The sequence below is a fragment of the Mobula birostris genome, chromosome 24, assembly GCF_030028105.1.
Source record: "Mobula birostris isolate sMobBir1 chromosome 24, sMobBir1.hap1, whole genome shotgun sequence".
Lineage (NCBI taxonomy): Eukaryota > Metazoa > Chordata > Chondrichthyes > Myliobatiformes > Myliobatidae > Mobula > Mobula birostris.
Genome location: NC_092393.1, coordinates 20,839,153 through 20,854,809, shown reverse-complemented (window position 1 = coordinate 20,854,809; position 15,657 = coordinate 20,839,153). Strand labels below are relative to the sequence as shown.

General features: G+C 40.0%; 1 protein-coding gene across 1 annotated transcript in view; it reads right to left on the bottom strand.

Moving 5' to 3' along the window:
- Positions 1 to 6,515, bottom strand: part of dnah9 (dynein, axonemal, heavy chain 9) — a 586,329-nt gene extending 579,814 nt beyond the window's left edge. Inside the window, exon 1 of the mRNA XM_072242702.1 lies at positions 6,099 to 6,515. Within this exon, the coding sequence (XP_072098803.1) occupies positions 6,099 to 6,446 (348 nt within the window). The 5' untranslated portion in view covers positions 6,447 to 6,515. The remainder of the gene's footprint in view (positions 1 to 6,098) is intronic.
- Between the last annotated feature and the right edge of the window lie 9,142 nt (positions 6,516 to 15,657).

Genomic DNA, 15,657 nt, shown 5'->3' with positions numbered 1-15,657 from the left:
TCGTTCATTAGGAGTTTGAGGAGATTTGCTATGTTAGCAAAGGCACTTGCAAATTTCCACAGATATATGGTGGTGAACATTCTGACTAGCTGATTCACCACCTGGTATAGAAACTCCAATCTGCAGGGTCAAAAGGAACTGTAGAGTGTTGCCAACAACAATGATTGTCCCAACCAATGACAACATCTTCAAAAGTGGCGCCTCAAGGAGGCAGAATCTGTAATTAAGGACCCTCACCATCTAGGACATGTCCCCATCTCATTACAGATTGAGCATCCATCATCCAAAATACTCGGGGCCGGAAGCATTTTGGATTTTGGAATATTTGTATCTAACATTGGGGGAAGAGGTACAGGAACCTGAAGGCCTACACTCAATGTTTGAGAAACAACATTTCCCCTCTGTCATCAGAATTCTGAATGGTACATGAACACTACTCACCATTCTTCTTTCGCACTATTTATTTTGTATTGTAACTTACAGTAATTTGTATGTTTTGCACAGTACTGCTACCACAAGCAACATATTTGACAAAATACAGTATATCAGTGATAATAAACCGATTCTGAACATTTTATTCCCATTGTTTTTTTTGTGGTGCTCGTTCGGTTAGGGTGATGTTGCAACCCAGTCGTCTATGTGATATGCAAGCCAGGGCAGTCAATATTGAGAGCAAGCTATTACCCGTGTAGCACGCTGACGAATCCAAAGAATGGCAGAAACCGATACAGTTCAGTGCCAGCTGCATCGCAGGAGTTGCCATCAGCGTTGAACTCAACATGAAACCACCATAGGGACTACAGCTCTGGATTTTTCCTGAGGGTTTACTCCCAAATCCTGCCCCATGAGTGCGTATAGCCACAAGGCAGCAGAGGTTTGAGATCAAAGTTTTTCTTCTTCTAGGTGAGCTGCCAACCATGGCTGCCCAGGCCCATCTGCCCAAGGTAATGAGATTTCTACCATCCACACAATGTTATCAACTTTTCTGGTAATTTATTAGTCAGTATCACTCAAAGGTTATTGTCAGATGCACAAATACATGTACGTTCGGTTGCAATAAAAACTTTACTAGCAGTGGCATCAGAGACACATAGCAACATTCACAAGGAAAGCATAAATTATACACATTTTTTTACAACAAAGAACATAAAAAAAACAAACAAATTCATTTTCCTGCAAACTGATCAAAGTTGTCATGTTTCCACTAAACTGTAGTTCTCCCTAAACTGTAGTTCTCCCTGCAGCTAAATACCTTTGTAGTACTTAAGCAAGAAATAAAAATACCACAGAAGTCTAAAGTGTAAGAAGGAAATAAAGTACTGACGGTCCCTGAAGGAACTCCAACATACTATTAAGACAAACCAAAAGGACTGACGGAGAACTGCTTTTTCTCATCAAGCACAAATGCTCAATTTTTCCTCTGGTTTGCCCCTCCTTCCTCATTTTTCTCAACTGCTAATGGTTGCACAGGCAGTGCCTCCACTCGAGAATGACTTGGTTTCTCTCCTGTTCCATTAATCCTCAGGTAGCTAATCAGGCTGATGTAGCACCTGCAGATTGCCACTGGTGAAGGACTTGACGGTGCAGGTAATGTTGGAGGTGGTGCTCTCCTTCCTCTGCTTACACAGAGCTTCCGACTTTCAAGACCATTCAAATGCTCCCAAGTCTACTTTGAGCAGCCATGGGTCAGGCATTTCCACATATCTGTGGGAGTGTTACATTTTTCAAGGAGATCTCTTGCTCTCTTGATAACCACTTGCTCTGACTGAATGTGTGCAGTGTTTGTTTCAGGATTCCAGTACTAGGACTGGGCAAAATTAACGAAAAATGGTCTGCTTATAGGAGTCAATTGAGTATAATTAAAACCTCATTGTTGGGGATTTTGGTAGTCAAAGAAAGGATATTGGCACTGATTCTGTTATCCTGGATTTGGAGCATTCTTCAGACAAGCAATGGTGGTATATTTCCAGCAGCCTGACAATCCTGCTACTGGGTATCTCAAACTCAGAAATATCCAGAAAGGTTGAGATCACCACTGTCTACTACACCATGAACTATATGCTAGGAATGAAGTCCTGTTGTTCTGGGGTGATGACACAACCTTGTTTAACGCAAGTCTGTGCTGTGGTTGCATCTGTTGTGAATCCTTTGGATAAGATCACAGCCTACAAGACAGAACTGTAGCAGATGAAATTTGGCAACAAACATTTCCAGTGAAATTTAAGAAGAATGCTGTCAGTTAACCCCAAATAATAGAGGCAAGGCTTATAGAACATCAAAAAACCCATGGACAGTGATTAGTGCTGTTCTCAGCACATTCCTTGGAGTTGATGCAAAGTGAATATCACATCCACTGTGCCTGTGAATGCGAAATCCATACATCAGTTTGGGGAACAGCTCTTTGATCACAAGAAAAAAGAAAATGAAAGCATTCTTGGTAATGATTTTCATTGCGGAAGACACTGGACTGTGTTCACTGCAAATGGATTTCTCATCATCCCTGAAAATGCTCATGGCTAGAGCAGGACATCCTATTATCAGGTCACAGTCATCACACAGATAACCAGTTACCCAAATTACTTTTACCAATACAACTAACAAAAGGAATACAATTATGCATCAGCAATAAGACTTCTATATTTCCTATGTTGGAAAAAAAGGTTAGGAAGGACAAATAAAATTCACATCTCTCATGATAATGCTCAAGGGCTAAGAGCTCCTCCATCCAGCAGTAATGCTCAAAGCTGAGTAAAATAACATCCTTTTTGACAGCTTTTCTCCTCAGTTACATATTTCTTCTTAGGCAGAGATGTGTGGGCGCATCCTGTCAAAATAACAGGTAACTTCATTTCTGGCAGATTTTCAATTTACATCTGCTGCACTAGAATTTCAGATCTGGTTTTTTTTTAGCACTCCCTCAGGATTAAAGATGACTTACTTCGGCTGCAGTTATGTGTGTTCTGTGGTGACTAATGAGGGATCCACAGGCAATACCATTAATGGGGAAGGTAGTGCTGAGGGAAGGATGAAAGATCTCAATCCAAATTATAGACTTCTGGTTTCCTTTTGCAGGTGCTGCCTGATCTGCTGAGTCCCTCCAGCATCTTGTTTGTTGCTCCAGATTCCAGCATTTTAAGTCTCTTACGTTTCAAAGTTTATAGGGACCCTAGATGCACATTAATTTGATCAGGAACATACTACCCCACATAGGACAAAAAGGCAAGCTAACTTAATGTAGACTTCCTGCAACTTCATGAAGTCTGGCTGATGTTTTGCTTATTTACAATATTCATTATCTAGTCTGCTGGGGACAATTGTAAAATATTCCTCTCCCTAAATTTTCTTTATCACTCCATTAAAAGTAATGATATAATGTTCAATCTTTATAAAGCACTGGTGAGGCATCACTTGGAGTATTGTGAGCCCCTTATCTTCGAAAGGATGTGCTGAAACTGGAGAGGATGCAAAGGAGATTCATGAACTGATTCCAGGTTTAAATGGCCAGCATCTGACGGCTCTGGGCCTGTGTTCACTGCAATTCAGAAGAAGGAGGAGTGACTTCATTGAAACCTATTGAATGGTGAAAGCCTTGATGGAGTGGAGAAGATGTTTCCAATGGAGGGAGTGTCTAAGGCCAGAGGACACAACTCAGAGTAGAGGGGCATCCTTTCAAAACAAAGATGAGGAGGAATTTCTTTAGCTACAGCGGTGAATGTGTGTAATTTGTTGCCACGGGCAGCTGCGGAAGTCAAGTCTGAGGAATAAGGCAGAGGTTGCTAGATTTTTGATTGGTTAGCATATGATGGGATATGGGGAGAATGTAGGAGATTGCGGCTGAGAGGAAAAATGGATCAGTCATGATGAAGCGGCGAAGCAGATTCAATAGGTCAAATGGCCTAATTCTGCTCCTATGTCTTACAGTCTTGTGGTCTAAAATATCATGGTACAGACATGACGAATCCTGCTGAGGTTGAGGTACGTAATCATTGATGTAATCTGGGGTCATCGGGTGTTTTGAGTCTTTCACCATCAGACACTCTCGCCCAGGTGACCCAGCCAGAGTTGATCAGGCCCCGGCTTGTGTCCCAGCAGCATTGGTCCACAGGTCACACCTCTTGAACCATAACTAAACAGAGGTTCACTCTGCAGCCTCTGTGACAGTTCTGATGGCTCCTTACACGTCTGCAAGCTCATCTGCAGAGGGGATCGCAGACAAATTTAAAATCTGCATTCTGGACTTTAGTATTACAGGTGGAACCACTGCATAGTACTCAAATTAATACTAAATTAATCATCTCCTTTGGCTCAAGAAACAAGACTTTAAAAAGATTACAGATTCTATTGATGGGTTAGAATGGTGTATTAATTTATCAGATGAAATACATACAAATTCTTGATGACACTAGTTGGTATAAAATGTTCACACAGAACATTCTTCCCCATGTTACAGTTTCGGGGGGGGGGGCGGGTGGAATGAGCAGGATGTCAATCCAAAACACTACCTGAATTTCCAAATGTGAACAAAAGCAGAATTTGTCATGATTTGTCACATTCTTTTTCTACTTCTGGAAACGTAGAAAGCAACAGAATGCTCCACATAAACTTCAACTGGAAACAAAATCTGATCTATTGTACCTGCATAAATCAGAGAACTTGAAACAGCACAGAACAGCTCTCAGATGATCTTAATCAGTTTATCTAAGTAAATACAATTCATTTTACCATTAATCGAGGCTTTTGCGTTCTTTCTACCAACTATTTTTCATAACAACACTGCAAATCATGAGATATTATTAAATAATTGACTGTGTAGACATGTCAGGACACTATCAAACACCAATATTACACTATTTACATGTTAAATCAATCAGATAATACTCAATGCAGACAGTGTATTTAAGAAAGCAGTGCAATACGGACCTGAAGATCCAAACAGTAGAATTGAGTTGAATTAGAAAAAATGCAAAAAACTACAAATATGAAAAATACCAGAGGAGCAAAGAATGACTTACTCAGCATTTTGTGTTTGCTCCACCACTGATTAGCATTATCAGAATCAGGCAATATCGCCTGCCTATGTCCTGAAATTTGTTAACTTTGCAGCAGCAGTACAGGATAATATAGGAAAAAAACGGAATTACGGTAAATAGATATTAAATGGCTAAATTATATCTAACTGAAAAATTTGTAGATATTTAAATGAAAATCAATCAAATAGAGCAGATTCTGAATATCTAACATCAATATGAAACACTCAACAGGTAAGATAACATCTATGGTAAAATAAATTAAGGTTCTTGATTGGACATGGCATCAAAGGTTACAGGGAGAAGGCCAGGAACTGGGGTTGAGGCGGAGATAGAGAAAAAAAAGGATCAGCCGTGATTGAATGGCGGAGCAGACTCGATGGGCCAGATGGCCTAATTCTGCTCCTATGTCTTATGGTCTATAAATAGAGTTAGCATTTCAGGTCAGATATCCTTCACCAGAATTTTAACCTGTAACATTTGTTCACAAGCTGCCTGACACCGGACCTGCTGATTTCTTCCAGCATTTTCCGTTTTAATGGTCGTTTTGAAACCTCAGCTGCCCATTTCGACACTATCGGGTAACCTTACACTCCGCAATTTTTAATGTGCTTTTCCCCCCAGTTGAATATGGTAGCTAGTAAGATATACGTATTATAGTGAAACCTGTACATAAGAAAAAGGAATAAAGGAAACAGAACCAAGCAATCAGGTGAGTTTCAGGGGAGGCGCCAGTGAGTGTAGGAGCGAGTTTTCAGGCAGAATGGGATGTGAAAACCTCTAGGTTCAGAGGAAGCCCGATAATCAGTTCCCAGTAACCCAGATACCGAACCAACGGGATTTCTATACTGTTGGACAGCGGGCTCGCCGAGTTCTTAAAAAAGTAAAATGCTTCCACAGCCCTTTCGCGAAGAGAATTCAAAAGCGCACAACTCTCAAGGTAAACAATTCCCTTCAACCTGGCTTAATGGGACGACCCCAGTTGTAGATTCTGCCACAAAAGGAAGCATTGAGTCCCGGTCTACAGTAGCAGGCCTTTCCTCTTTCCACCTGTGGTTGTTTTAGCCTTACCTCGTCGACCAGAGCTGAGAACTGTTCGAGAGGACAGTAAGCCAGGTCGCCAAACACCAAGTTCGTCTTCATGGAGTCCGTGTTCAGCTTGTCCTTGTGGCGCTTGACGAAGAAGACGGCTTTGTTCTTGCTAACGTTAGGGAAGTCTAGGCTGGGCATTAGCAGGCCGGCCTGGCTGAGGGAGACCACAAGGACCAGCCGCTCGCTGCTGTCCAGGAACTCCTGGATCGTTAGCCGGTACTCCTCTGTGCCCGCACACTTCTGCCAGCGATCAGCCTTAAGCTTCATGGTCTTCAGCACATAGTCCTGCAGGAAGTCCCACCGCTTATCGGAGCTGCTGTCCCCCATTGCTCGCTTCAAGATCACCCCCTCCGGGTCTCCTGTGTCCGGGGCGGCCGAACTCCTCTCGTCCCGGAGCTCGATTGCGGAGTGAGACGCTCAGCGTGTCGTGTCCATGGCAACGAGCTTGTTTACGGCTTGTTCAGACACGTGGAGCTTGGAAGGAGGAGGGGAGGAGAGGGAGCGGCAGCTTTAGCCAATACCCCTGGCAACTGTAGTCAACGACAGCCCTTACACTGCATGGAATTCTTCCTCCTCTTGTCCGCCAACCTCAACACCCCACCATCTCCCCCTCCTCCACAGTGCGTTCGTCTGTAACCAACCCCAAACTGCAGACAACTCACCCTCTCCAATTTCCCAACTGCAGACAATTCTAGCCTTCTCCCATCCATCCTGTCCACCCCCCTCCCCCGCTTCACTTCACCCCACCCCAGAAGGTAGTACTAATTCCTCCCCAGTAACGGTGACCAATTCACCCACCCCCCCACCCCGCCACACACACACACACACACACACACCAACGGACAACTATCACAAGCGAAACAGCTCCAGTCAACTCACTTCCCCTCCGGCACCCCCAGCCATTGTGACCAACTTCAGCCATACTTGCAGCAAGTTACCAACATGATATCCCCACCCACATTGTTCTGTGTTCCTTCTTTCCCATTCTTGTTACGCCCATTTCTTTAGGAGGTAGCTAATTAATGCAAAATTTCTATGTCAGCCCTTGGAGAAATTCCAATCCCACTTAGTTTTCCTTGATCTATTCTCCTCAGGTATCCATCAAATTGCCCTTTGTTCTTCACTCACCAGCACAGCTCTTCAGCTCTGCATTTTAACTCATCTCATTGAAACTGGGAGAAACATTGCAGGCATCCCATTTCTTAAATAAGATGGGGCCAATGCTATAGACACAGTCAGTACAAGAAACTGCTAATTTGTGCCTCAGGATACTGAAGAAAGTTGTTCTCCCTTACCATCAAAGAGTTTTCTTGTTCCATATTAAAACTCTCATATTTGTCATTTTAATCTAGATGAGTCCTTAGTGACCTGAGTACAGTACAAAGGGAGTGTAAAATCAGCATGGTACGTGTCACATTTGCATTTTGCTCCAGTGTGTGGGAGGCCAAAGGGAAAGGTCCAGATGACAAAGCATATTCAACCTGAAACACTGTTTCTCTCGCCGCAGATGCTACCAGAATATTTCCAGCAATTTTCATTTTTATTTCAATTCCCAGGACTTCAGTTTCTTTATTTTCCTCTCATAATATCAACCACCTCTATCAGGGGACCTCACAATCTTCTCTTTTCTCAAGAAATTAATTTCAACTTGCACTGTTACAACTTGAATAAAATGAAGGCAAAATTATTATAGAAAATGCAGAGTCGTGAAGAAAGCTTTCGGCACATGGGCCTTCATAAATCAATGTTTTGAGTACAGGAATTGGGATGTTATACTGAAGTTGTATAAGACGATGGTGAGGCCTAATTTGGAGTAGTGTGTGCAGATAGGGTCAACTATCTAGAGAAAAGTAAGCAAGGTTGAAAGAGCACAGAGAAAACTTTGAAGGATGTTACTAGGTCTGAAAGACCCAAGTTGTTAGTAAAGATTGAATAGGTTAGGCAACACACACAAATTGCCGGAGAACTTGGTAGGCCAGGCAGCATCCATGGAAAAGAGTAAACAGCTGATGTTTCAGCCCGAGACCCTTTATCAGGACAGCAGAAAAACGACGAGATGTTAGAATAAGAAAGTGGGGTAGGGGAGGAAGAAGTAGCTGACAGGTGAAACAGGGAGCGGTGTAGTGAAGGTAAAAAGTAACACCTTAAATTCCATCTTGGTAGCCTCCAACCCGATGCATGAACATCGATTTCGCAAACATTCAGTAGTTGCCCCCCCATCACTATTCCCCCATTCCTGTTTCATTCTTATCTTCTTACCTGCCCATCACCTCCCTGTGGTTCTCCTCCCCTTTCCTTTCTTTCATAGTCTTCTACCCTCTCCTATTAGATTCCTCCATTTCCAGTCCTTTAAATCTTTCACCAATCAACTTAACAGCTCTTTTCTTCACCCCTCCCCCTCTCCCTCTCCCAATTTCATCTATCACCTACCACCTTGTACTTCTTCCTCTCCCCACCTTCTTACTTCAACTTTTCATCTTTTTTCCAGTTCTGATGAAGGAATGCTGCCCAAAACGTCAACTCTTTACTTTTTTCCATAGATGCTGCCTTGGCTACTGAGTTCCTCCATGATTTTGTATGTGTTGCTTGGATTTCCATCATCTACAGATTTTCTGATGTAGAGAAAATCTTGATTAGGAGTATTTTCTTGAACATAGAAGGTTCAGAGATTGCTAGAGGTATACAAAATTATGGGGGTATAGACAGGGTTAAGGCAAGCAGTCTTTTTGCGCTGAGGTTGGGTGAGACTACAACCAGAGGTCATGGGTCAAGGGTGAAAGGTGAAAAGTTTAAGGGGAGCACGAGGGGAAATTTCTTTTCTCAGAGGGTTGTGAGAGTGTGGAATGAGCTGCCAGCACAAGTGGTGCATGCAAGCTCAATTTCAACGTTTAAGAGAAGTTTGACTAGGTACATGGAGAGAGGGTATCGTGCGGGCTATGGTCCTGGGTGCAGTTCAATGGAAATATGCAGATTAAATGGTGTTAGTATAGACTAGATGGGCTGAAGGGCCTGTTTATGTGCTGTACTTCTCTATGACTCTACCCAGGACCAATCCCTCATTCCTTTTCATTAAATCCTCTCCACAAAAGCCCTTTCTCCCCATGCATCTTAATTTTTCCATAAATGACTAAATGTTAATCATCTCAGCACCCCTCTGTGGTAACTATTTCCAAATCTAAACAACTCATGGTGAGGATGTACCACTTGTTTCTCTGTTGGATATATCTTTGGCCATCTTTTAATTTTGGTGTTTCTCTCAACTGAGAACAATTTCTCTTTGATTTTATAACTCTCAGCCTTCCCTTTTCTAAAGAATTCCAATTCCATGTTACAAATTCTTTATCAGTATAACTTCTGTCTGGCATTATTCAGTTCCTTTATAATATGTACACCAGAACTGCCCTAGAAATATGAGATAACCAAAGTCCACTATGAATGTAACACTACTTCTGTGCTTCTCAATTTTACAATACATAAATCCTACATTTTATTTGCTTTGTTATGATCTCATTAATCTGTGTGACTATACTTAATGATTAACATATTTGTACACCTCTTTGCTCCTCCACCACATTTAGACTCTTACTTTAGGACCATGCCTTCTTCAATTGTTTGCTGTCCCATCAATTATTTAATGTAACAACATTCAAAATGGAATTGAAGTGGTAATAATGTCAAGTTAGAAATACTGCTTCCACTAATGTCAATTTATTTCAGTTACTATATCTGTTACAATTTACAACACATGCCCTGATTCCCTTTTAACTATAATATGGAGTATGGCAGGATGTGGGTTGAGGGGGAGGGATCTGGATATCGGAGGGATCGATTTTATTATGGAACACCATGTCCCTCTTTGACCTTGCTATAGTATTGGAAGTCTCCTAGAACCATCTGGCAAAGATTTTCTTGCAAGTCTTCATTAGCAATTGACAAATTGTTTCTCAAATCCATGGCTCAATTTTTGTTGTCGTGGTGAGCCAGTCACTGAAATTGCCATTCATTTTATCACATTCCTAGCTGAGAATTTACAGAACTAAGCTGGCTCCAGTCTCCATGTGGAGCCTGTGCCAAGCAAGGATAATATCAGGTGTGCATTCAAGTCAGGCCCCTCTCACAAAGCTGACTATCAGAAACACTCAAAAACTATGAAAATATTAAGAGCATAAAATATTTGCAAAACTTTAAATAAACTTGATCATTTGAACAAAAATTAAGACATTATCATTAATCCCCCAGTCTCATCTTATATACGTTATAGGAACTAATATTTTCTCAAGGGGCATAACAGGTAGATATAGAGCTGAGGTTCGGTTTGAGTGTCCAGAACTAGGAGTTACAGCATTGAGTTAAAACAGCGAAGCACCCTGGAATGATATGAATAAAAGTTTCATCATCCAGAGTTAATGGATTTTGGAATACACTGCACACAAGGGTTGTAGAGGGTCAGTGACTAAGTATATCCATAAGCTTGTTGATGTTAAGTAAATGAATGGATTGGAGATCATTGCAAGGAGGTGACACTGACTGAAAAGATAGCTATAATCGGTTAGATGAAGCAGGCATGAAGGGCTGCATGACCTACTTTTGCTTCTATTTCTTATGTTCATGGATAACAGAGAAATACCCTCTTCTTCATAACAGAATACTACTTTCATTTTAATGCTGTTCAATTCAAAGTAATAAAGTCTGATGAGCCTTCTGATTTATGAAATTAACCCATATAAAATCAATTTTACAGAAAAGTGGTTGTTATACTAATATTACACAAACAGTCCTTTATATTCATTAAATTATAATAGCATTTATATTGATATCTTAACCACTTACAATCTTTCAAATGCATCTTGGTCTTACCAAGAATGGAGTGATTATGCAAAACAGAAATAGACCTCTTCAGCTTCACCGGAAACTTTAGCAACATCAGTTGTTAATTAAAATTAAAATCCACACTCCATTCATGTGCCTATGCATTTATTGAAAACAGACTGCTTGAACTAAATAGCAAAGCAACAATTGATCGTTAAAAAAAAATCAAGTCACCAAGTGACCGCAAGTACTATTATTTTTTCAGTCTCAATGGCAGCAAGAATAAATATAGCATTACTTGAGTTGCATTTATCATTGATTTTAATTAAAGCAGAACTACAATAAGTATCTGTTGATTTTTCAACAGAGGTAGAGCAGAAGAATCCCTAAGTAGTTTACCACTTGCTGCTGAAAAATGAGGCTGGTGAAGGGAACAGGGCAATTGGAACCTCAGGATAATCTGAGAGCTATGAAGACTAATAGAAAAGATGAACTAGGGATTAGAGTGGACTAGTAAAAATCAACTGCAAGAGGAGAATTAAAGCACAAAATGCTATTCAATTAAGTATAAAACATTTTCAATTTAATTGTTTTAAATCACAAAGCATATGCCACAGGAATGAAATTGAACATTAAAATGGATATAAAACCAGACAGCACTGGAAAAACTCAGCAAATCCACCAGCATTTCTGGAGAGAAATTAAGTTAACATTTCAGATCAATCATCCTTCTTTAGAACACCAAAACTTATTTTACTGGTTGGCTCTGCTTTTTCACTTATATTATTAAGCGTATTTATATTGTTAATTATCAGATTAAACTTTCCATAGTTTGTTTGCAACAGCCATTGGTTTCAAATATATCAGAGACTAAGCTGTAGCAAACATAAAAACAGGAGCAGGATAAGCCATTGGCTTGTTAAACTTGCCTTGCTTTCTAAATGATCTGCTAATTTTAATATTCTGTTCCACCTTCACGGTACTTGATACATACATACCTTAAAAAGACCCTAACAATATCTTAAAAAGATATCTCATCTTTATTTCCAGTCCTGATGAATGGTCTCGGCCCAAAATATCGACCGTTTACTCTTTTCCATAGATGCTGCCTGGCCTGCAGAGTTCCTTCAGTATATAGTGGGTTTTCCTTAAAACCTCCTGGTACCTTTTTGAATATAATTATTTGCCCTTAACTGTTATCTGTGGTACAGAATAACAGTTTCACCACTGAGAAAACATTTATCTTCATTGCAGCCTTAAATAGCTTAGCTTTATCCTTGGATTGCAACTTGTGGTCGTAGGTTCTCCAGCTATTAGGAATATACTTCTTGAATCTAATCAGATCAGTCCTGTTAGAATTTTGTAAGTTTCCATGAGATGTCCTTTCAATCTTTTAAACTCTAGTGGATACGAGCCTAATTGACCCAATCTCCCTTCATAAGTCAGTCCTGCAATCCTAGTAATCAGTCTGGTAATGGAGGGGCAGGGAGTAAGTGATATTGTTATATGATTGACTACCAAGGTTCACAACTCATAGCATTTCACTTATTCCTCTGAATAAGAGGTCCCACATTAACCTTAGTATGGGATGCACATTAATCCTGGTGGTAGACATTTTTCAAACCAAGACATTTTAACAAAGTTAGGCATTTTGCAATGCCAAAAGCAGCCTCAAATTAAAAGCTGAAATATTACTTAAAATATTATTTTTTAAATGAATGCAGAATTAGTTAAATTTTAGTGGTATAAAGCAAGTAACTATAATAGTTAACATATTAACAACAAAATCCATTGTATGACCAGCTTCCAATCAGTAGTCATCCTTAGAAGCTGCACAAAAAAGTAGAAAGACTACAATGTACATTGTGTAACTCACATCATCTAATAATTTCTTTCCCAAAGTTATAAACTAAGATAACATTATCAGACAGATATTCTGCCTTCCTACATTCCAATGGGTTCTCCCAGAGCAACCACATCTATATCAATGAGATCCGACACCATCACTCCATCTGTCACAACATCCAGGATCTCCTGGTGGCCAGCCATTTTAATTCCACTTCCCACCTCCACAGGGACATGTCTGTCCAAGGCCTCCTCTCTGTCACATTGAGGCCAGAAACAGTTTTGAAGTGCAACACATCACCTTGTCTTCGTAGTCTCCAAACTGATGCTATCAAGAGCTAGATATCTAACTTCCAGTAACCACTCCCATCTTTGTTTTCACGTATTCCTGTAGACCCTTTACTACTTCTCTTTGCCATCCTCTGTCATCACAAAATCTACCCAACATCTTCACCTTTCTTCGTCTGGTTCCCCACCTGCTCCCCTTTATTCTATGATCTACTGTCATCTATTAGGTTCCTTCTTCAGTCCATTTCCTCTTTCACATTCCCAACTTCATGCATCACTCCCCCCCCCCACTCTACTGTCTTCTCCTTCTCACCAGGATTCGCCAGTCACCTGCCAGTTCATGTTCTTCCACACTCCCCTTATATTCTGCCTTCTATCATCTTCCATAAATAAACTATCAAGGATTTGGGCCATAGAGTCTTGGCCCAAATCCTTGATTGTTTATTTCTCTCTACAAATGCAGTATGACCTGATGAGTTTCGCCAGCATTTTATATGTGTGTGTTGTTCCAAAGAGTTGAATTCTTTTTGCTGTGAACTATGAATGGACTTGAATAGACATATTACAGAACCATAACACCTTTTTCTATCTCTGATATTCCTTCATTTTCCATCTGTTCCTACTTTTACATCCAACATTGTTCAACGTTTTGAATTCATCGGCACATAACTGCTCTCAACAACATGAACCTCCTATTTTGCAGCAGCATCCTTAACTGAAAAAAAAAATCCATCATTCCAACTACAATTATTCTCACAGGAAAGTGTCTCTTCAAATTCACTTTTAAGATCTCTTTCCCCAAACACAACCCACAGACCTCAACTCTTCTTTAAGGACTCTCTTTAGCTTTTTATCCTTTGCTTCCATACCAGCAGCTCAAAATTATGCTTGCTTATTCCAACACCCACTCTACATGGTAAATTAAACTGAGTCACAATTTAGCTGAACAGGGCAAAATTCAAAAATCATAGATATCACAGTTGTTAAAATATTTTCACCCCTCCTTTTAAAATATGTTATATTTAAACAAACTTCAGCATCTCCATCTTATCTCTCAAATCCATTCTTCCTTCCATGAGGTATGCACTCCATCAGATGTTACAATACTGCAAGGGAATATATTGATAGAGGGGCTTGTTGAGGTTTTAATTTGGATAGGTTTGTTTCACAAAACAAATGCAGTAATTATACCTATTTACTGTACATCTAATTTTACTAAAAATTCCTGGTTGACAAATAGCCAATGGAACATAATTTTACTGTTTAGTTAATGACCAGAAATTTGCAGCAAAACGTTAAGAATTTTTATTGTGTTGTTGGCTATCTTATGTAAGTTGCAGATGTTTGAATGCACCGTGGTTGGCACAAACTTTATTAAAACAGTTGTAGATGAGTGTCCCCACAAAGATCATTCAGTCTTCCACAGCCAGAAGCACTGGATGAACCATGAGATTCACGATACTGAAGGCCAGGTCAAGCATTCAAGAAAGTTATAAGAGGTCCAGGTACGATCTCCTCCAAAGATGTGTGCTGGAGAGTATATTGACTAGCTGTATCATAGTCTGGTATGGAAACATCAATGCCCTTGGAACGGAAATTCCTACAAAAAAGAAATGAATATGGCCCAGTCCATCATGGTAGAGCCCTCCCCTCTGAGCACATCTATAGTTTTGTCACAGGAGCCTCAGGACTCACACTGCTGAGCTGAGGAACAGTTATTACCCATCAGCCATCAGGCTCTTAAACCAAAGCGGGTAATTTCATGCCCCACAACCTGTGGACTTACTTTCAATGACTCTTCCTCTCATGTTCCTGATATTTATTCTTTATTTATTATTTCTTACTTTTTGTATTTACAGTTTGTTGGCTTTTGCACACTGGTTGAATGTCCAAGTTGATTCTATTATGGATTTATTGAGTATACCTGCAAAAAAAATGAACCTCAGAATTGTACATGGTGACACATGTACTTTGATAATAAATTTACTTTGAAATTTGTTCTATTGATGTATTTTCTTTTTCTGTTTAAATATCAGACCTTCAGCATTGGTAGTATTTTAGTTCCAACCATCATTGAAGCCACTTGCTTGCTGCATAGGTTGACATAACAAGTCATGAGAATAAACTTTAAATAGTTTAAATTATTAACACATCCACTGGAATTTGATCGAGAAGCCATTTCTTTAGTCACTGCAATTTAGATTTACTGGAGTTTATCCATTTTGGGAAGAATTACCGCAACACTTTTTTTTCTCTAGTTAGGTGCTATTTATGTAAATATGAAGACTGCCAGAAACATTGCAGAACACAAGCTGTTGAACCTATTAAAATCAACTGAAAATCAATTTTTATAATGTTCTTTAGCTCCCAATTTACACTGGAAAAAAAAACCTACCACAGCAACTCACACATACACCTAATACTTCCATTATTTATGTATGTATTCTTGGACTTCACATGTCATATCAATAAAACAATAGGTCCTTACTTGAGCTCCCTCACACTCTCCATTTATTGATGCATCCCACACTGAGTCCTATGAAAAGGTGGCACTCACCAGTTTTATTAACGTATTTCATCAAAATTCTTTGGATCA